Raw genomic sequence first — 23,336 nt, 5'->3', positions numbered from 1 at the left:
CACACAAAAATCTCACAATCACAATACCTAACGCACCAGACAAAGTCAGACAGACTTAGACAAATAGCTATGAAAATATCTTTTGATAGGAATCAAACTTTTCTTAAATCAAAAAAAATAAGGTACTTGGCCACAGCCAAGCGAGACCATGTCCTAGCTACACGAGCGGCAAACGAGATCTGGGGATATGGAGCTGTGCACCATGGGATACCTGCTCAGCCCAGCCAATGAGAGACTTCGAGCTAGTAAAATCGGCCCACGGGTAAGAATGTAGGCGAGATAGGACTACATAACATTCATCGTTTCCAGGCTGTGACAATGTTAACTCCATAAGCTTTTTAGATACCACTGAAGTTTCCTCATATGCAGTCTCGCATATGGAATTAGTAGAATGCAGGATGCCATGAACCACAAAGCCTGCATAATTTGTCTTGCAGATAACTTGGTTTTTGTTGCCATTTGTTTGAAGTATATTGTCAATTGCATATGTTTGTCTTGCGTGACGTAAGCCATCCGGGCAGTTGTATTCAAGCTTGCACCCATGAATGTAATTATTTGAGAAGGTACCAGTTGTGATTTCTTTTCGTTTATGGTGTACCCTGGGCATGCTAGAAGCCTTTTTACAAATGCCAGATGTTGAAGAAGAGTGCCCTTGTCCTCTGCCTGAATAAGACAATCGTCCAGATAAGGATAAATTTGAATGTTTCTTTGTCTGCAGAATACAATTACTGGTGCCAGGCACTTTGCAAAGACTCTGGGCACTGTAGATAAGCCAAAGTGTAGTGCTGAGAATTGGTAATGCAAAAAGCCTGCTTTGAAGCGGAGGTATCTTCTGCAAGATTCCCTTATTGGGATATGCAGGTATGCCTCAAGTCTAGAGTTACCAACCAGGCATTCTTGCCTAGCATAGGCAGTAGCTGTTGTAAAGTCAGTATTATGAATTTTGGAATGACCAGGAACGTGTTCAGAATCAATAAGTCCTGTATTGGACACCATGATTTGTCTTTTCTGGGTACCAGGAAAAGTCTTGAATAAAATCCTTGTCCTTTTTCCTTTTCTGGTACCGGCTGAATAGCCCCCATATCCATGAGGGACAAGACTTGTTTCTGGGTTTCTGCCCACTGGTTTTGTGGCAGATCCGTTTTGAATTGGCAAAGTATGGAAATGAAATCTGTACCCCTGGGATACTGTTAAGTACCCACTTGTCCTGGGTAATTAATCGCCAATTTTGAGCACGGAGTGCTAGTTTTCCCCCTAAGGGGGCTGCCAAAAGATAAGTGCTTGGAGATGGTACAGGAAAGTCATTGAGACTGCTTACTGTAGGACTGTGCTTTGTTACCTCCAGATTTGAAAGTGGAGGCACCCCATTGCTTTGACCTGTAAGATCCCAGAGATTGATATCTGGAGCCTTCTGAGCGCCTGGGTTTGCCCTGAGTGGCTCTGTTGGACACAGGAAAGGCCCAATTCTTAGTAGGCCAGTGCCTACTGAACCTGGGTGGCTGCACTTGCAAGAAATATTTTACAGTTTGCATAGATTTAGCTTTGTCTTCCATTTTCTTTAAAATCTCTTCTGCGTTATTATCAAACAGACTATCATGCTGTAAAGGGGCATCCAACAATTTAGTTTTAACATGATCAGGCAGATTTTGCTCCTTGAGCCAGGCATGCTTTTTTATCACAGATCCAGTTACGGCGGCCCTGCAAGAGGTCTCCAAGGAATCAAAACCACATTGCAAAGTATGCTTTCCAACCTGTTCTGCTGAATGCAATACATCCTGTAACTCTATTTTCCACACAATCAGAAATCAACATCATTTTCTGTTTCAGTAAGCCCATAACATACTGTTGATATTTAAGCACATGAAACTGGCAGTTTAAAGCCCTGATTGCCAAGGTTGCAGACGTATAAACCTTCTTACCCCATCTATCCAGTGCTCTGGAATCTCTATCAGAAGGGGTAGGATTTTTGGCTGTAGAAGCCTTAAAACCCTTGGGACCCTGAGAAATAGTCTCAGGATCAGCAGCAGTAATTTCGAAAAGAAATTTGTGGGAGTCAAGAACCCTGTAATATCTGTCTGGCTTACTAGGAGCCGGAGCCAGGGAATCAGGAGCCATGCTTGATTCTGAGAACACATCATCAACAATGTCTAATACAGGAGGTAATGCCAAAGGCCTATGCTGAGGAAGAAGGAGGAAATCCCTAAGCCTCTTTTTTGATTCAGAGAAGTCCTCACTCTCCCAGTGAAAATGTTCCCTTAAAGTATGCAAAGTCTCTCCAAAAGAGTAATCCTCAGGAGGAGATGCAGAAAGGATGGATTCCTCTGCATCAGAATCCTCCTCATAAGGTGGAATAGAAAACTCCTGATCAGAAGAAATGGAAACCTGATCTGAAGATTCATAATCAAAGCCTTGCCTAGGCCTCTTAGCGGGGGGGGGGGGCTGGGAACCCCTGATCAAGGTAATTAAATCCTCAGCCATTTGGATCATTTGTTTTTTAGGCATAGGGGCCTGAGCACGTGGCTCATGCGTCGTTTTTTTAGACATAGAAGTCGTTTTTGACCTTATTTTTGTTGATGGCATCAGTTTAATATAAAAATGTTGAGGCCTGAAAACACCCTCAGAAGCCGGTGCCTGCTCAGTGGCTCTGGACCCATCCAAGGGAGAGACATCCGCGGGTTCAATACTTTGTGAATCTAGTGGCATACCGGACTCCAAATGGGTCTCGGTAGAGGCCTGCGACTCAAAAGTAGTGGGTATCAGGGGCTGTGAAAGCGCCTCACTGAGTACCGGCAACTGGCTTAGGAGAAGCTTCGTCTGTTTTGGACCTCGATGGTCTCTGTCTTTTTCCTTGCGTTTTTTGTGAACTCCGGTAGTAGGATTGCTAACCAACGACATTTCAGGGTAGTTAAATCTTGAACCAAAATATTTAGAAGCAAAAATATACAGACGCTTAATAGTGTGTTGGTTAAATTTAGCACAAAACCGACAGCAAGGCACGTTGTGAGCAGGGCCTAGGCAAGGAATACAGTACAAATGAAAATCCTTATGAGACATTTGCCTCCCACAAGTAATGTAATTAACTTTTACTGACATCGGTAAGGAGCAAGAAAAAGTTTCCCCAACAGGGTACTTAGCTTTAGTTTGAAGACTTCGGTTCTGAAACTCGAAAACGAAAATTTCAGGAGTCGACAGACCGGCCACTTGCGAAGGGAAAGGATGAGACTGCCTGTGAGCAAAAACAGATTTCGAGGGGTAATTTCTCTGAAACTTTGGAATATGAGAAAAGATATTCATTCAATTCCTGTAAGGCTCTGCCCTTATTTTGGAGAGACTTGAAAAGTTCAGCAGCAGCACCGAAAATATTATTATCCAAAGAAGTATCCAGTAGTTTGGCTTTAATGTCATCCGGTAAAGCCTGAAGATGATGTCAACATCAGCAGCTCATAACCAAATCAAATACAGCAGCCCTGGAGGAAGCATCAACTGCATCATAACTACATTTGAGAGTAGTGGGCAACTTGAGAGGTGGAGCCCAACAAGGAAAGGGCAGAAGTCTTTCCTTCAGTCAGGAAAAATCAGAACACACCTGAAAAACGTTTGAAAGGAGAGCCAAAACATACCTGTTCATACGAGTTTGGCAGTTAATGGCCCTAAAAGATCAAGTGGCAGCAATATAAACATTTTGGACCAGCTTTTCCATGACCCAACTATCCTTGTCTGAAGGAAGCAGCATGACAGAGGACAACAGCTTGGAGGGCTTGTCAGAAGAAACAGACTACAGAAGGACTGGCAGATGGACATTTATACAGAAATTTACATTTATTGAGTACCTTGTAAAATCTGTCAGGTTTCTTTAGGGCTTGGGACTGAGAATCAGGGGCCACAGAAGCTGCTGAAAAGTTATCCGGGAGGGCCGCCAGAACTGGGTGAACAGCAGAAGGCTTGGGAGACTCATCTGAAGCAGCTCATAGTATCTCTTCAGGATCTCAGAAAGTTGAGAGCAATCCCACTTAAATAATTCTATCGTATGGGAAACAGTGTCCCCAAAGGAGAGTTCCCAAGGGAATCTGGAGTAATAGAATCCCCTTCATCGTAACCATAGTCCATAGGGTTTTGAGAAGAGTAGGCTAAAGACTCTTCCCCTGAATCCTGATCCTCAGTAGAATCTGGCTTCTTAGGTCTTTTAAAAGGAGTGGAAGACCAGGGAGGGGGAGGCACAGACACCCCTTGATAAAGCTTTAAAGCATTAAACAACCCCTGTATAAAATCCTGCCATTCCCGTTCATGATCCTTTACTGCAGGGGAGATATTTGTTTATTTTTCTATGGGATATCAGCACAAAAAACCTTGGGAGGTTCATATCCTTGGTGACACTCAATAAGCATTCTAGGGATCTCATCACCAAGATCTGCTGAATCACTCTTGGTCACTCTGAAATAATCAGCAGAGTTCCCCCTCAATTTCTGCAGCAGATGTTTGTGGGGTCACAGCAGAGTAATCCAAGACGACGACCAGGTATAATCCCCCGGGCTTTCACTAGCCTCGAGAGAGATGTTCAGGGGAAGCTGGACAGCAGCCATATCAGACCCAAGTTTTTGGCCCTTTTGTTGGCCTGCAGCTAACCCTCTGGATGGAAAGACTGCTAAAGCACCTTGAGCCAACAGCTTAAGACGTTGGTTTTCAAGGTAGATAGAGAAGGGCAGACAACTTAAGTAGGCTGTTGTGGGCAAAAGCTCGGCAGATAGAACACTGGTTGCGGAAGCACCCAAACAGAAGAGACACTGGTCACGATGATCATTATGGGGAATCAGCCTACCACACTTACATTTTCCTTTTTGGATGACATGAAACCAACCAGCATTTAAAAAAAGAAAATAAGAATAAACCCCAACGTGGCACCTGTCTGGCTTGGTACCCAGCAAACAAGAAAGCTGTTCAGACCAACAGTGCAATGATGGTGTACCAACCGATGTGTGCTTTCGCACATCACCTTTATGTCCTAACACCTTGTGCGGAAAGTGTACATACGATGTGCGGCACCTGCAGGTACTAAAGGCTTTGGTATACTGGCTGGACATTGGGCTATCCTTGGCAAGAGATCCCTTCACGTAGGACTACTGAAACAGTGATATGGAAGGACATCAAACACTTGACAATATTAAAATTAGAAACATGCTAAATCTCTTACCATCAGTTTTCTTTATTTATAAAAATATATGGATAGTGCATTGCAGAAAACTGTAAAATAAGCAGAATGATTAACCTTTACTAATCTAAACATGTGTATACTTTCACCAAAGTGTGCAGTGTAGTGTTAATAAAACTCAGAAATATAAAGTGTTTCCTGTTCACATTTAAAATTAATACTAAACATGTCTATTTTAACTGCATATGCTTATTAAATATTCTTTTAAAATATCAAGCGCCATTACTGAAGAACTGGGATGCAATCACATTTCTTCAAAACCCAGGATTGTAAATCCCCAACTGTGAAAGTTGACACTGTGGTTGCCATTTTGCCTGAAGTACAGCAACCACAGACATAGTTTACATAAAAGTATGAGAATAATCCCTTCTGCAAGAAAAGACAGCTTTTAAAGCTTACTTTCATGATTATATTGACTCTAAACTATGGGTCTCACAATTTAAATAGGGGATCCCAAGAGTTAAGAGGCTTAAGTACAGCAAAATGAAAATGAATATAGTTTATGGCTTTGAAGGTGTTCACACATAAAATGTACCACCACATACAGAAATTCTGAATGACCTGCAGAACACAAACAGCTGCACTGTTAGGTACAATGAACCTAAATGACTAACAAAATACTGACACATGGAAATGTTTTGTCTGTAGATGTCTTGGGCCCCAGTAGCCAAATATATATGCAATGTAGCCCATTAAGCATGCATGATGCAAACACAATGCAGACTCCTAAGCTCATATGTTAAACTGCACATGCATTAACATCTCACTCTGTTCAAATAGTGCCAGTTTAATAATCTTCTCCCCAGCACAAGTTCCTGATCCTCCACAGGATTTAAAATACACGGTTTCTTGAATGACAGCAATCCTTTCCCCCAAACTGAGGAAACCCCATGTTAGGAGATTAAAAACTACCTAGTAATGAAAACATCTATCTTTCAAACTATGTTACTGCGCCACAATGAAAATTTTGTCATATTCCAAGTAGCTTAAATGTCTCACCCTTCTACCTCAGTACTCCAAAATTCTGTACAAAAACAATCATAAATAGCATATTCCTCCCCATTTCTTCTTGGGTAAGGCAATAACTCTACTCGGTGCATTTCTGATTCCTGAGGACACTAGCAGTCCAGTCTCCAGCTGGCTTACAGCAATGTAGAGAGGGTCATACAAGCAAACACATTCTAAGGAACAGTTTGCCTATGCATGTGCTGGGAGAGGGGTAGGAAGAGATTATCGAAGGTATAATGAACAAGCTGTCTGAAAGAGTGGAAGTGGATAATTAGACTTCTATGAGTGCATTACTACAATTTATATCAAAGAAGCCACATCAGCAGGGGTTATGAGCCACATGACTACCACAGGCACTTTTCTTATTCTGAATATGTGGGTAACTGGGGGGAAAACTACCGAATTACAGAATTCTTTGGAAGAGCTGGAAGTCTACTGAAGGGATACTATGCTGATACAAATATACAGGGGAGGTACTATGCAGGCAAAATAACCCATGATGTGTACTAGCCTGGTTTCATTTGATTTAACTTTATGTTAGCACATCTGTCAAAATTCCCCATTTACAAAGAAATCAGTTGACTGTGACACACAGATGAGTAGCACTTCCACACATTTGCAAACCTGGAACACAATATACTGTGCCCAAGTGCAAACAAAATCTATACTGCATTACAGGCTTTGAAAAACAGCAAGTCCAAGGTCATCTATGCATTTGAGACATATTACAAGGGTAAACACATTTACAGAATCCTTCTACTCCATTCCCACTACCCTCCCCCCAGCAAATCTTCACTTGAAAATTTACAAACCTACAAGAAACACACTAGTTCTTCAATTGTAGACCCACTAAATCCACAAATAATGGCTGCAGTTTTAAACAGTCCTTGAAAAATTTGCTCAAACCATTCTGATATAAAACATTAGTATACAATACCTCAGTCCAGTTTCATAGTGGAGTCAAAGAACTAAGGCAGTATAATGAATGCTGGGGAAACTTGTTTCCACTGTTTTTCAATAAAACATTTGTTTAGATATCAAAATCTAGAATTCCTGAAGTATATCTAACAAAATCTGTTATAATCTTTACTTACCAAAGTATATAATCTTTAATTACTAGTACATGAAGTAACTTAACTGTGTATCTTAAGTAAAAATAAATATGTCTTTACTGTGATACAATAGTTAGATTTTTTTTTTCATTTTCATTTCTTTTGCATCCCTTTTTCTTGCTATCTCTTATGCATAGTTAGGAATGGACATCACCTGACCACCTCTCTCAAAGTAACATTTTTTGCAAACTAGGCTTAACACAAAGCGATACTGATAATCTACATGTAGCCAAAACAGTGGTTTGCATGGCTAATAGTCTGTCATAACCATCAAAGCTAGTATCCACATTTTTAATGTTTTAATGCAAGGTATCTATCTAGATGTCATCTCCTCTCAGAATGGAACGTTCAAAATACAGAGCTCTTTTCCATCCACTATATTCTTCCCCACACTGGAGGAAAACAGAAAGGGCAGACAATATTAATGCAACACAACTGCTGCCTTAGGGCTTCAATGCAGGAGCCTAGCTAAAGTCTGCAGTCTGTTTTCTAACACTAGTCATGATGATTGTCTGTCATTCTCTTTTTGTAGCCTATCCTTTCAGCAAGAAATCTGGAAATGTTCTCAATATCTTTACGGACATCTGGACGATTTTCCAGGTCATCGTAAAGGGAATGGACAAGCTCTAGTTTTCTGTAGTCTTCTGACTTCACAAGTTTACGGATGACTTGCAAACATCTTTCCTTCAGACTGTAAACTACAAAAGATAAAACGAACATAAGTTAAACTGAACTTTTTTCACAGATGCTTTGAAAATACTGACAACAGTAAAACTATTGCTATATACATGAATTGGTTATACGAGAACTGCCTGTATGCATTATCACTACCAAACAAAGCCACACGGTGAGTGGTTCTCGTACATAATGAAAGTACAGTTGTGTAAGAACTTACCATACACTGTTGCAGTATTAATAATGTGTGGGAAGTGTCCTTCTAAGAATATATATGTCTGGCCAACACACCAAAGCCTGGGAGCAGTCATCTTGTGCCATATGCCCAAAGCATGTGACAGCTAAGTGGTATACAAGAGATATACAGGCGCAAAAACAAAACAAAACAGTAGCAGTAGAGTTAGGTGAGGCAAAAAAGGGAAGGCCAACGAGTACTTGGCCTGTACAAATATGGTTTACTCTCATTTGTCTGAATTGTACGTGACTGAAAAATCAAATGTTTGAAAGAATTTGACTGAAAACCAAGATGACTGAAAATCCATTTCACTGAATCACAAATCAGTGAAAATATTCAACACAGGAAAATATGAAATAAAATAGCCCCTGCAGCCCCATCCTGAATTATTTATATTAACTCCATGGCCGCACAACCATTTGAAAAAAAAAAATCACCATACACAGTGAGTCAGTGTTAGTGCATAAGCACTGATTCACTGTGTATGGTGTTTTTCCTTAAGTGGTTGTGTGGCTGTGTAGTTAGTACATATAAATAAAGGTCCTGCAAAAACACTTTTATATTGTATTTTCTTATGTTGAATATTTTCAGTGATTTGTGAATCAGTGAAATGGGTTTCAGTTATCTGGGTTTTCAGTCGCTTTTTAGTCAGATTGGTTTTCAGACAAATTTTTTTAACCATTTGATTTTCAGTCAAATACAGTTCAACTTACAGTAAATCATAAACATACATATGTACATGACCAGAAATGGGCAAAGGAATGTGATGCCCACTTTGGCAAGGAAAAGCAAAGAGAAGGGGGAGGAGGAGAGTGGGAGCTAATACTGCAACCGTGATCAGTTGGACATCTACTGTTATGGTAAGTTGTTACACAACTGTACTGTGTTCTTTGTTGATCTTTGCTGCAGTACTAACATTTGTGAAAAATCGAAAAATTTTACAGATACTGAGGTTGGATGACTGAGTAGCTGAGCTAGTGTCCAAAATTCCTTGAAAAATAAATAGTTCTAGCAAAAACAGCTAGACCTGGAGAAAGCATCAATCTTATGAGAAAAACAGCAGCAACAGTCAACATATATGGCAACGTTTGAAAAATCACGAGCATAGAAGTATAAAAAGCGTATTAAATACGCTTTTTATACTTCTATGCTCGTGATTTTTCAAACATTGCCATATTTGTTGACTGCTGCTGTTATTTTTCTCATTTGGATTTACTCTTATTCTATCAGCGGTCACAACATTTTCCTCTTAGGATTGGGTTGTTCTGGTGTTTCTTGCATCAATCTTATAATGCTTGGTATAAATGTGAATGGAAGTCCAAGTGGCCAATTCTAAAATGGATCTACTGCCCAGGCTCTTGGAAAAGGCTACAGAAGAAGCAATAGCTCTGGTAGAACAGGCCTTTGTGTGATCTAAGAGGAGATGTTTCCCATGGTTGTTCTGATTTTTGTCTCCCACTCTCCCTCACTATTGGTATCCTGTTCTTAATACTTAGTGGCTTTGCAGTTGCTTACCCCTACTGTAAATTTGATCTGGGACACTCCACCCAGTCTAGTGTCATTACCTCATTCTACCTAATACAGGGAGAACATTTGAGAAGGCCAACTCACTCAGTTTCTTAACCTTGAATTATCTTCTGCTCCTCCTTTCTCCCTTTCCACTTTACAAAATTCTAAGCTTGTTTCCTGCCTTTCCTGTAATTAGTCTAGTCCAGATACAGATTTGCTGCATCCAGGACTGTTTGTAAGTTTCTGAGTCCCCAAGCCTTTCCATGTTGGCGGGAAGCCTTCTAGCTTATCAGTGGGAGCGGTATGCACTAGGTAGCTTATCTATTTAAAAACACATCACTGCTTAGCTAGGATTAAACTATTCCCGGCGCCATAAAGTCGGCTCTTCAAATTTTCCCTTAGAACTAGCCATTTTTTTTTTAGTTTTAGCAATCAAATCTGTTTCTTTGAGCTCAGCACTTGTTCAGAACTCGTAAGCACTAAATAAGCTACAAATTACTACAGCACTCAACTTTCCTCACTTGTCTAGAGGAAAACAGTTTTTAGTACTTAATAATTAAGCACCTATCCAGGCATGTCTAAGGGCCAGCTCCCGGTATTTTCACCTGTCTACCTGATGAATCTGGGCATCTTGGGGCAATGCAGCAATTACCTCATGTACACAGACAACCCTCTCCTCCTACTACCCAACACTACAATCTGTGAGAGATGCACTTATACAGCCAAAATGGAAGCAAAGCTCTCTTCACCCAAGACTGGACTAGACAGTCAAGAGGAGAAGGTAAACACTTGCACCACACCACACTCATCACATAGTCCCTCAAAACCTACACCACCAAAGCACACACACACAGAAACACACACACCTACATTCGCGGAGGCTCTCAAAAATCTGCCCAAGCAACAGGGACCTCCAAAGCAGAAACGCAAGCAACGTCCACCCCCCCAACACAACCCAAATGAGACACAGCCCACAAACTCAGTGTGCCACTCAACCACAGCCCATAAGGCATAACAACGTACCCAACACTCTAGTCATAGGTGACTCTATAGTCAGGCACACTGACATTCTACTCACCAGGTTAAACAAGGAGAAAGTTAATGTCAGCTGCCTGTTGGGTGCACACAGGTCACTCCACAAGTAAAAATATGACTGTCATTGTCCATGTTAGTGCAAATGACCTGAGACGTACCTCCCTGGACTACATGAAAAGAGGCATGGAGAAGCTGTCCGATCTTGTAACCCAGGCAGGTATGACCCTAGCCCTGAGTAGCATCCTGCCATCACCCAGAATGATACCACAATACAAGGATAAAATGAGTGACTTCAACAATTGGCTAAGCTTCTGGTGTCATTCTAAGGGGATCCAGTATCTGTCTGCCTGGGATGACATGATTGACAGACCACGATGCTTTGCCAGAGATGGCCTGCACCTGTCACCCTTGGGATTCCGGATACTGGCTAAGGCTCCTACCACACCTATAGTGCCTTTTTTCGGCAAGGTTCAAATGACAAATTCACCACCGTAACAGGTACAAGCAAGCAAAATCTGAGGGTGATGCTACTCAGTGCTAGAAGTCTAAACCTCAAAATGCACTCACTCAAGGCACTCCTTAAAATCGAGAACATCGACATCTGTGCAGTGACAGAGATAGTACAGTTGTGTACACTTACCATAAATGTAGATGTTAGAGTGTATTCACTGTTGCAGTCATCACATTTGGGTTATCTGCCTGCAGGTAGCCCTCAGCCAGCTTGAATACCAGAGTCTTCGGATTTCTGCGTCGGATGCTGTCTCTTCTTCCATGACGTCAGGTCGTCCGGGATATAAAACATGCAGCCGACCCCATTACATCAGTTTTTCTTGCCCCAGATGTAAAGTGCCCCCACAACAGGAAGCAATTATATGGTATGGAACACCCCCGCAAAAAGCAAATACAAAAGAAATATAATCCAAATAAGAAGGAAAGGTAGAGCTGACTGGATGGAGGGTAACCAGGAGTGCAACAGTGAATACACTCGAACATCTACATTTATGGTAAGTGTACACAATTGTACTATACTCTTTCGTGTTTTACTGTTGCAAGTCATCACATTTGGGTTGATTCCCAAAGCTAAGGAAGGATGGAGGCAGTTACAGAGCATTAGGGCTAGCAATCAGGCCCTGTAAGACTGCTGTAGCAAATCCAGCTCTGGATTTAAAAAAGATAGGCAGGTGGTAATGCTTGGTGAAGGTATGTACAGAGCTCCAGGTAGCAGCTTCCAGGATGTCCCTGGTAGGGACTCTGAGAAATAGTGTAGATGTAGAGGCAGCCCTGGTGGAATGTGATCTTATTCCCAGTGGGGCAGGTTTCCATGGTGCTTGTAGCAGAAACTGATGCAATTGGCTATCCATTTGGAAATGGTTTGCTTTGAAATGGCCTTCCCCTCTGCCCCTGCCGCAAAACTAACTAGCAGCTGGTCAGATTTTCTGAGAGGCTTAGTTCTGTCCAAACAGAATCAAAGCTGTCGGTGCACGTCCAGAGAATGCAGTATCTTTTCCCCTTTATTTTGAGGATTAGGGAAAAAGTAGGCAAATTAATGGACTGGTTTAGAGCCACACTAGACACTACCTTGGGCATAAAGGATGGATTAGTCCTGAGGGAAACCCTGTCAGCATGGAAGATAATGAAGGGTTCCACTACCATGAGGGACTGCCTGCAGGTCAGACACACCTCTTGCTCAAGTAATGGCGAGAAGTAAGGCTGTTTTCCAAGAAAGGAATTTCAACTCTGCTGTAGCAGCTGGTACAAAGGGGGGGGGGTTCCAACACAAAGTTAAGGCCCCAGGCTGGAGTGGGAGCTCTCCCGGGGGGCCTTAAATGTTTGGCCTCTCTAAGGATTTGTTTTAGCTGGGGATGAGAGAAGAGGGGTGGGGCTCAGTATTACAATGTGCTGAAATGGGAGGCATGAATCTTAATTGAAGAGAAAGATAGGCCCTTGTGGAGCATTTCTGTTAAACAATCTAGAATATGGGGTAAGCTGGGCACCGTTGTGCCCCTCCCCTGAGCCTGGCTCCAGGAACATTATCTTTCCCACTTTTCTGAATAGGATTTTCTAGTACTAGGCAAGAATGACATCCAGCACCTGCTTACTGAGGGCTGCTAGGGGTGAGCTCAGGGGAATTAACCGGGCTGCAAGGTTTAGGGTTTGAAGCTGAGGGTGCAGAATTGGCCTGCATGCTGGGACAGCAGGTAAGGGGTCTGAGGCAGGTGTCATGGTTGTAGCACTATCAAACTGCGCAAAAGGGGATAGCAGTGCTGGCGTGGCCAGTCTGGGGCAATCAGTATTGTCCTTGGCTTGTCCTGTTTGATCTTTAGTAGAACCTTCGAGAGGAGAGGCCGGGGGGGGGGGGGCATAAATTGAGAGGTTTTCCCAGGTAAAGGACAGTGCATCCACTTTCCAAGCTTGACTGTAGGGAATTCTGGTGTAGAATTTGTTCAACTGGTAGTTCTGAGGGGAGGCAAACAGGTCTACTTCTGGTATCGCCCATTTGTTCAAGAGCTTGAATATTTTAGGCTTCAGCTTCCATTCGTGTGGGTCCATGAGATTTCTGCTTGTTGTCTGCCAGTGAATTTAGTTTGTCTAGCAGGAATTGAGCTTGCAGGTTCACTTGGCAGCTCAAGGCTGTGTTCCACAGGGCCATGGCTAGTCTGCAGAGTAGGTAGGAACGGGATCCCCTCTGCTTGTTTATGTACCACATAACTGTGGTGTTGTCTGTCTTTACCAATAGTTGTCCTAGAAGAATAAGGTCTTTGAAGGCTGTCAGTGTTCTATAAAGCTAACATTTCTTTTTGATTGATATGCAGAAGTATCTGTTTTGGGTTCCATTTGCCCTGAATGTGCTGCCCTGCCATGTGACCCCCCCATGCATTGTCTGATGCGTCTGTTGTTAGGGTTTGAGTGGCAGGGGGTAGAGTGCAAGGGAGTCCCTTGTTGTGGTAGCAGGCCTCTGCCCACCAAAGAAACTCTGACCTTAGACAAGGAATGATAGGAATCATTGTTTCCAGGTCCTAAGAATGTTGACACCATAGGCTTTTTAGGCACCAATGAAGTTTCCTCATATGCAGTCTTGCATATGGAATTAACAGAATGCAAGAGGCCATGAACCCCAGGGCTTGCAGGATTTTCCTTGCAGATAGCTGGGTTTTTGTGGCCAGTAGGTTGTCAAATACACTTGTTTCTCCAGAGGAATGCCATCTGGGAAGTTGTGTTCAAGCTTGCTCCCAGGAATACAATCTGTTGGCAGGGTACTAGCTGTGATTTCTTCTCGTTGATGGTGTACCCCAGTGAGGTTAGAAGTCTCTTTACAAATGCCAGGTGTTGCAATAGCAAGTCCTGACTTTCTGACTGAATCAGGCAATCGTCCAAGTATGGGTAAATCTGAATATTTCTTTGCCTGCAAAATGCAATGGCTGGAGTTGGGCACTTTGTGAATACCCTGGGTGCAGTAGATAAGCCAAAGGGAAGTGCAGAGAACTGACAGTGCATAGAGCCCGACCCAAAACGTAGGTATTGTCTGCAGGATTCATTACTGGGATGTGCAGGTAAGCTTCTTTCAAGTCTAGGGCTGCCAGCCAGGCATCCTTGGCTAGCATAGGGAGAAGCTGTTGAAGAGTTAGCATTTTGAATTTTGGAACCACCAGAAAGGTGCGGAGAATACACAGGTCCAGGATAGGACGCCAGGAGTTTTCTTTTCTGGGAACCAGGAACAGTCCTGAATAAACACCTTGTCCCCTTTGTTCTGCTGGGACAGGTTGAATAGCCCAGGAGAGAGGGAACTTGTTTTTGGGCCTCCGCCCACTGATTTGGGGGAAGGTCTGGCCATCCACTTGAGGTTGGTAGTGAGTGGAAGTGGAATCTGTATCCTAGGGAAACTATGTTTAAAACCCATTTGTCCTGGGTAATGAGTTCCCAATTTTTTGCATGCAGGGTGAGCTTTCCTCCTAAGGGAGCAAGTAATTGAGCATGGCTTGGAAGAGTCAAGGGTAAGTCATTGTACCATTTTTCCATAGGGGGGGGGGGTGGCTTACTCCTCCCTGCATTGGAAGTGGGAGCCCCCCCACTGCTTAGATCTGTGTGCAGCCGGAGACTGAAGTCTTGGTGGTCTGCTGCTCCTGGGTTTGGACTGAGAAGGCCTGGAAGGGACTGGAAAAGACCAGTTCTTTGAAAGCCAATGCCTACTGAATCGGGGAGGCTGTACTTGTAAGAAATCTAACAGTTTGCATAGATTTAGCTTTTTCCTCCATCCTTTTGAGGATTTCTTCTGCAAGATGCTTCTAAAGCATCAAAACCACATTGCAAAGTATGTTTACCAACTTGTTCAGCAGAATGCATTAACTCTTGCAAATCTTTGTGTTCAGCACAGTCACATATCAACATCGTTTTCCGTTTAAGTAGTCACATAATATGCTGCCGACATATGAAACTGGCAATTTAAAGCCCTAATGGCCAAAGTAGCATAAGTGTACACCTTTTTACCCCATCTGTCTAAAGCACTAGAGTCCCTATCAGAAGGGGTAGGATTTTTGGCAGTAGTAGCCTTAATGCTTTTTGGTCCTTGGGAAATGGTCTCTGGATCCACAGTAGGATTCTTGAAGAGGAATTTGTGAGAGTCAGGTACTCTGTAGTACTGGTCAGGTTTCCTGGGAACTGGAGGCAAAGTGTCTGGGGTAAGGCTGGATTCCAAGAAAACCATCTACAATCTCCAGAACAGGAGGGATAGCTAGAGGCCTGTGTTGAGGCAGGAGTAAAAATTCCCCAAGTCTCTTTTTGGATTGAGAATAGTCCTAGCTTTCCCAGCGGAAATGCTCCCTAAGGGTATGCAAGGTTTCACCAAAAGAAAAATCTTCTGGAGGGGAAGAGAGGGAATGGAATCCTCTGCATCAGAATCCTCATAAGTAGATAAGGGTAAATCCTGGTAATCAGAAGGAGCAGAGATATCAGATTCCTGATCAGAAGAATCAGAAAGAAAATCAGTTCTAGGTCTCTTAGAGGGGGAAGGCTGGCTTCCCCTAATTAGGGTAATAAGGTTCTCAGCCATTCTAATCATTTGTTTTTGAGGCATATGGGCCTGAGTATGCGGCTTGGTCATCGGTTTTCTAAGCGTAGTGCGAGCTTTAGACCTAAGGAATTCGGTATTTCTAGCTTGAAACAAAGTAGTCTGTTTAATATGAAAGTCGGTAGGCCTGAATACACCCACAGAAGACGGTGACTGCACAGCGGTTCCGAACCCATCCAAGGTAGACACATTGCAGGTTCCACAGTTGAAGCATACCGGACTCTGAATGGGTCTCAGTAGAGGCCTGCGAATCTGTAGTAGCGGGTATCGAGGGCTGCTGAAGCGCCTCACTGAGTACCGGCGGACTGGCGACTAGCTTAACGGAAGCATCGTCGGCAGTTTTGGACCTATGCAGTCCGTCTGTCTTTATCCTTACTTTTTTTGGGAGATTGGTATTCGGATGGCTTAACGAAGCCATTTCGGAGTATGGACATCGAGAACGGAAGTATTTAGCTACAAAAATAGCCCAACGACAAATAGTTTGGGCGTTGAACAAGGCACAAAACTGACAGCTAGGTACGTCGTGGTCTGGGCCTAAACAGATGATGCAGTAAGTATGAAAATATCTATGAGGTATTTGCTTTCTACAGGCAAGACAAATTTTTTTCTGACATTGGTTAGGACAAGAAAAAAGGATCCCAATGGGGTACTTATCTTTGTGAAGACTTCAGGTCTGAAACTCGAAAACGAAAATTTCAGGAGTCGGCCAACTGGCACTTGCGAACTTCTGCTTCGGGCACCTCACGGCAAGAAAGACTGACGTAATGACGTTGGCTGCATGTTTTATACCCCTGACGACCTGACGTCATGGAAGAAGCAACAGCATACGACGCAGAAATCCGAAAACTCTGGTATTCAGGTCGGCTGAGGGCTACCTGCAGGCAGATAACCCAAATGTGATGACTGCAACAGTGAAACACGAAGAACATCTGGTTAAAGTCTCCACAGAGCACCCCTGCATTACCAAGCTATAGTTCATACCACACCTTTCGGCCAACTAACCTGGACCAAAACACTAAAGGCGGAGGCATGTCCAAATACATTAATGATATCCACACCTCCAGCCTAGTTGCTCAGCATAATTCAGAGATTATCCAAGTGCAACTAACTCTGGGCAAGACCGCAATCCAAATTGTAGCTTGCTACAGATCCCCCACCATGCCCCAGGATTCCCACTCATTTCTTGATGCACTGGAAAATATTAGGGTACAACCTAACACCCTAATAATGGGCGATTTCAACTACCCAACCATTAACTGGGAAAACTACTCGTATACAAACTCTTTTGCTCAACATTTTCTGGAATTCATAAATTCCAACGCCTTGTATCAACTTATCCACACTCCCACTAGGGGCAGCAATATCCTAGACCTGGTCATAACCAACATGTGCAACTGGTGTTCCATACCAGAGGTCAATTCCTCGTTGGTCAGATCCAACCACAAGCTAATCACCCTACACATTCACATCCCGCCCCCACCTCCATTAGGGAAACCTCACTAAAAAATTTCTCCAAAGCCAACTTCCCGCTTAAGACAGAACTGGCAAACTTCATGACACCCATGCAGACGGCAATAGAGGTACGACTGCTGAATCCTACACTTTATAAGCACTTGCACGAGTGTATGGATCATGCAATCCCTAACAGAACCAAGATGCTATCCTCCAAAAAAAAAAAAAAAAAAAAAAAAAAAAAAAAAAGAGTAAAATCCCATGATTGGAGGAACTCCCTGGTCAGCCTCAGTAAGAAGTGGAGATCCCTCATAAAATTCTCCAAAGCTAGTTACGAAAACAAAATCGCCACTGATTCTAAAGACAACCACAAAGCATTCTGTAGCTATGTCAAGAACCTCAACGGCAACACTCAGATCTGCTCCGAGTTACAGCACAATGGCACTAAATATACAAAACCAACTGATGCTGCCAACCATCCTGGCAGATAGGTTCAGTGCTAACTTTACCCCCCTCTCACCCCTAAAGGGCCCATCTCTATACCGGAAGAATGCAAAGTTCCTGTAATCACGGCTGCACAGGAAAAAACCACACTCTCCAAATCCAAGAACAGTGTCCATGGGACCTGACAACATCCCAGGCTGCATTCTACATGAACTACAGAATGAACTGGCACCCCACCTAAGTGCCATGTTCAATTACAGCCTCAGCTCATGCTTTGTGCCCACTGAATGGCGCACAGTGACGGTTATCCCACTCCACAAAGGGGGAGCCACCACAGACCCTGGTAACTACAGTCCCATTAACCAGACGAGTCTGGTCTGCAAGGCTATGGAACGTATCCTGGAACTTATAAACAATGACACTCGTAATCTCCAAACTCTGGACCCCACCCAGTTTGGGTTTGTAAAAGGCAGATCATGTCTCCTAAACCTGATCGACTTATTTGAAGTGGTCATCAAAGCTGTAGATGAGGGTAAGGTGGTTCACACAGCCTATCCACATCTCGCCAAGGCTTTCCCTACCATCCACCACTCTGGAATTATAGATAAACTCACTAAACTATGTAAAAATCCCTATGTCACAAGATGGGTTGCCAACTGGCTCACTGACAGAACCCACACTGTGAATAGCAGACTCCAAATCCGACTTCAGACCAGTGACAAGTGGAGTACCACAGGGTTCGGTTCTGGGCATAGTAAACATTTAAAATGGGTGGTGAAAGCCAAACACACTCTGGCTAGGCTTACAAATGCCCTAGGGCAGATAGCCTAGTATGAACCCATGAACCTATTCTGAGCAGGTCCTTGGGAATGGGAGGAAGGGAGGAAAGGCATACAGTAATTTCCCCTTCCATGAGAAAGGCATAGTGTTAGTTTTCTAAGCCTCTGGGCATGGTGTCCTGGATCAGAGCAGACCGAGCTGCATATTCAGAGTGGAGGCAAACAGATCTACTTGAGGAGCACCCCACTGATGGACAATCTGCAGGAAGACTTCTGTTCAGCATCCATTCAAGTCTGCCTTGAATCTACTCAAGTAGTCTGCCACAGTATTCCTCTGTGAGGGAAATGTACATTGCCCAATGTACACTTGCCCACAGAGACAGAAAATGTGCTGAATGCCTGTGTATCAGGCAAACATGGGAAGTCTACATAGTCAATAAGTAAGCTGGCTGGGGCAAGATCCTATGTCCCATACCAGAGTGGTGTTCTCTGTCAGCTCAAAGAGAGGGCCTGGCATACAAAGGTGATGTAAGTTTTGAAGAGCCAAGATTGGGACTTTCATTTCTTTGACACTGATGTGAGCTTTCCTGTCTTGCTTTGACCAAACCCTCTGGACTTTTATGCTTGTAGAACATGCCCCACACCACATATGAAGCATCGGTGCAAAGTTCCTGGCAAGGAGAGAGAACCAAAATGAACTCTCGGATCGAGTGACATCTGGTTTATCCACCAAAGAAATTCCTTCTTGATAAAGGGCAAGAGAGGAATTGAGAAGTTCAAGGGATGGGAGTGTTGTGCCCAAGCAGACTTGTGTTACCACTGAATTTTCCTTATGTGGAACCTAGAAAAAGGCATCATTTGTATAATGGAAACCATGTACCAGAGGACTCAAACTCTCATTTGCTGAGGTCAAGTGTAGGGGAAGGAGAGACTTGAAGGTATGCAATTAGGAATTTTATCTGGTCTTGAGGGAGAAAAGCTGTCATTTAAACTGTATTAAGTCTGCAGCTTAGAAAAATCAGATTCTGGGATGGAAGCAGGATGGGCTTTAAGTTTATGCTGAAACCCAGGCAATGAAAAAGGTTTGTGGTAAAGCTAAGGTCTGCAAGAATGTCTCTTGATAAAGCCTGGTGAAGGTTGGCCAGATAAGGAGAAATATGCATCAAAAGGCAATTACAGGAGCTAGGCATTTTGTGAATACTCTTGGTGCAGTAGAAAGACAAAAGGACAAAGCAGAAAAAAATTGGAAGTGAAATTATAAGGCACCAAATCTCAAGAATTTCCTGTGATCTAGATGATTTGGAACATACAGATATGCATCCTTTATATCTATGGTAATTAAAAAGGACTGGGAAGTATCACTGGAAGAATAGTCTATAAAGATAACATTTTGAATTTTGGAACATTTAAGTACCGAGAATTGACATCTAGACTGGGTCTCAAGTTTCCCTCCTTCCTAGGAACTAGAAAAAGCCTTGAGAAGAAAATACAGTTGTGTACACTTACCATAAATGTAGATGTTAAGAGTGTATTTACTGTTGCAGTCATTACATTTGGGTTATCTGCTTGCAGGTAGCCCTCAGTCGGCCTGATTAACAAAGTCTTGGGTCCTGCGTCGGTTGTTGTCCCTTCTTCCATGACGTCAGGGGTATAAAACATGCAGCCGACGCCATTACATCAGTTTTTCATGCTCCAGATGTCAGGTGCCCCCCTAATGGGAAGCAATTAAATATAAAAGTACAAGGATATACCTCCAACAAAAAAGCCAATACACCAAAAAGCTTTTAAGCATAGTAAAGGAAAGTAGAGGTATAACCAAAAGAAGTTAGGGGGCTGGAGGGAGGGTAACCAGGACTGCAACAGTGAATACACTCCAACATCTACATTTATGGTAAATGCACACAACCGTACTATGTTCTTCGTGTTTCACTGTTGCAGTCATTACATTTGGGTAGATTCCCAAAGCTATGGTTGGGAGGAGGAATTTAAATAGCATTAGGACCAACTATAAGGCCCTGCAAGACTGCAGTGGCAAAGCCAGCTCTGGATATAGAGAAAATTGGCAAATGATAATCCTTGGTGAAAGTATGTACAGAACTCCAGGTAGCAGCTTCTAGGATGTCCCTGGTAGGGATGCCTCTGAGAAAGGCTGTAGAGGTAGATGCAGCCCTGGTGGAGTAAGGTCTGATCCCCTGGGGGGGGAGGTTTTCCATGGTGCGTATAGCAGAAATTAATGCAATGGCCTATCCATTTAGAAATGGTTTGCTTTGAAATAGCCTTCCCTTCTGCCCCTGCAGCAAATTCCACCAGCAGTTCAGATTTCCTTTGAGGTTTAGTCCTGTCCAAGTAGAATCCAAGTTGTCTGTGGACATCTAAGGAATGCAGTATCCGTTCCCCTTTGTTTTGAGGACTGGGAAAGAAGGTTGGCAAATGAATGGACTGATTAAGAGCCACACTGGAAACCACCTTGGGCATGAAGGATGGATTGGTTCCAGTGACACCCTGTCCGCATGAAAGATGATGAAAGGCTCCACTGCCATAAGGGCCTGTAATTCAGATACCCTTCTAGCTGAAGTGATTGCTAAAAGGAAAGCTGTTTTCCAAGAAAGAAATTTTAAGTCCACAGTAGCAGCTGGCTTGAAAGGAGATAGAGTGAGTTTCTCCAAAATAAAGTTAAGGCCCCAGGCTGGGGTTGGAGCTCTCCAGGATGGTCTCAACCTTCTGGTCCCTCTGAGGAACTGCTTGAGCAGTGGATGAGAGAAGAGGGAAGGTTCTGTGTTATAATGAGCTGAAATGGCTGAGGCGTGGATTTTAATGGAGGAAAAAGACAGGCCTTTGTGAAGCATCTCAGTTTTGTATTGTAAAATCTGAGGTAAATTGGGCGCTGCTATGCTCATCCCTTGAGACTGGTTCCAGGCACAGAATCTTTTCCATTTTTCAGCAGAAGATTTTCTAGTACTAGGCCTCCTTGCCTCTACAATTACATCCATCACAGGTTTACTGAGGGATGGTAAAGGAGAGATTAGGTAATTAGCCAGGCTGCGAGGTTCAGTGTTAGAAGCTGTGGGTGCAGAATCTGGTTCTCCTGCTAGGACAACAGGGAAGGAGTCTGAGGCAGGTGCCATGGGGATAACAGTGACACACTGTGCAGGAGGGGGTACCAGTGTTGGCGTGGCCAGTCTGGAGCAATCAAAATCATCCTTGGTTTGTCCTGTTTGATTTTTAGTAGTACTTTGGAGAGCAGAGGCATAGGGGGGAAGGCATAGACTGATAGGTTTTTCCAGCTGAAGGACAGAACATCCACCTTCCAGGGTTGTTTGGGGGGGAGTCCTTGTGAAAAATTTGTCCAATTGGTAGTTCTGGGGACAGGCAAATAGGTCTATATCTGGGCTCCCCTATTTGCTTGTCAACATGTTGAAAATCCTTGGTTCCAGTTTCCACTCGTGTGGGTCCATAAGGTTTCTGCTTAGTCCGTCTGCCAGTGTATTTAATTTTCCTGGCAGGAATTGAGCTTGTAGGTGCACTTGGTAGCTTAAGGCTGTGTTCCACAATGCCATGGCTAGTCTGCAGAGGGGCCAAGAATGTGTACCCCCCTGCTTGTTTATGTACCACTTAACAGTGGTGTTGTCAGTCTTTAGTTGTCCTGGAAGAATTTGGTCCTTGAAGGCTGTCAGAGCATGCTGTACAGCTAACATTTCTTTTTGATTGATGTGCAGGTGCATTTGACTTGGGTTCCATTTGCCCTGAATGCACTTCCCTGCCAGGTGAGCCCCCCCATGCATAATCTGATGCATCTGTTGTTAAGGTTTGGGCGGCAGGGGGTGGTATGAAAGGTAGTCCCTTGTTTTGGTGGCAGGCGTCTGCCCACCAAAGGAACTCTAGGGGTAGGCAAGGTATGATAGAAATCATTGCTTCTAGATCTTGGGAATGTTGACACCATAGGCTTTTTAGATACCCCTATAGTTTCCTCATATGCAGTCTTGAATATGGAATTAGAAGAATGCAGGAGGCCATGAACCCCAAGGCTTGCAGTATTTGTCTTGCAGATAGCAGGGTTTTTGTGCCCACTTGTTTGAGGTAGGTTGTCAAATAAATTTGTTTCTCTGGCGTGAGGTAAGCCATCTGGGAAGCTGTATTCAAACTTGCTCCCAGGAATATAATTTGTTGACATGGTACCAGGTGAGATTTCTTTTCGTTTATGGTGTACCCCAGACAATTTAGAACCCTTTGTACAAAGGCCAGATGATTCAAAAGTATGTCCTGGCTTTCTGCCTGAATTAGACAATCATCCAGGTATGGGTATATTTAAATATTTCTTTACCTGCAAAATGAAATAACTGGAGCTAGGCACATTGTGAATACCCTGGGCGCAGTAGATAAGCCAAAGGGCAGTGCAGAGAACTGATAGTGTTTGTAGCCTGCTTTGAAGCGAAGGTATCTTCTGCAAGATTCCCTGATTGGGATGTGCAGGTATGCTTCTTTTAAATCTAGTGTTGCCAACCAGGCATCTTTGCCTAGCATAGGTAGGAACTGGTGAAGAGTCAGCAACTTGAATTTTGGAATCTCCAAAAAGATGTTAATAGTGTAGACAGGTCCAGGATAGGACTCCATGAATTGTCTTTTCTGGGTACCCAGGAAAAGTCTCAAGTAGAAACCTTGTCCCTTTTCCTCTTCTGGTACCAACTGAATAGACCCCATGCTTAAGATAGAAAGTACTTGTTTTTGGGCCTCTGCCCACTGATTTGGGGGTAGGTCTGGCCACCCGTTTGGTGTTGGCAACATGTGGAAGTGAAATCTGTATCCCTGGGACACTATA

The 23,336-nt window shown here is 43.4% G+C and overlaps 1 protein-coding gene across 1 annotated transcript in view; it reads right to left on the bottom strand.

Annotated features, from left to right (window-relative positions):
• Window positions 1-5,180: 5,180 nt before the first annotated feature.
• VHL (von Hippel-Lindau tumor suppressor) overlaps window positions 5,181-23,336 on the bottom strand; it is a 246,333-nt gene continuing 228,177 nt past the window's right edge. Inside the window, exon 3 of the mRNA XM_044078638.1 lies at window positions 5,181-8,024. Coding sequence (XP_043934573.1) covers window positions 7,822-8,024 — 203 coding nt within the window. The 3' untranslated portion in view covers window positions 5,181-7,821. The remainder of the gene's footprint in view (window positions 8,025-23,336) is intronic.

This window comes from Protopterus annectens, chromosome 7.part1 (assembly GCF_019279795.1).
Source record: "Protopterus annectens isolate FY-2018-M chromosome 7.part1, PAN1.0, whole genome shotgun sequence".
Classification (NCBI taxonomy): domain Eukaryota; kingdom Metazoa; phylum Chordata; order Ceratodontiformes; family Protopteridae; genus Protopterus; species Protopterus annectens.
Note: the sequence above shows the minus strand (reverse complement) of the source record. Positions and strands in the feature narration are given on the sequence as shown.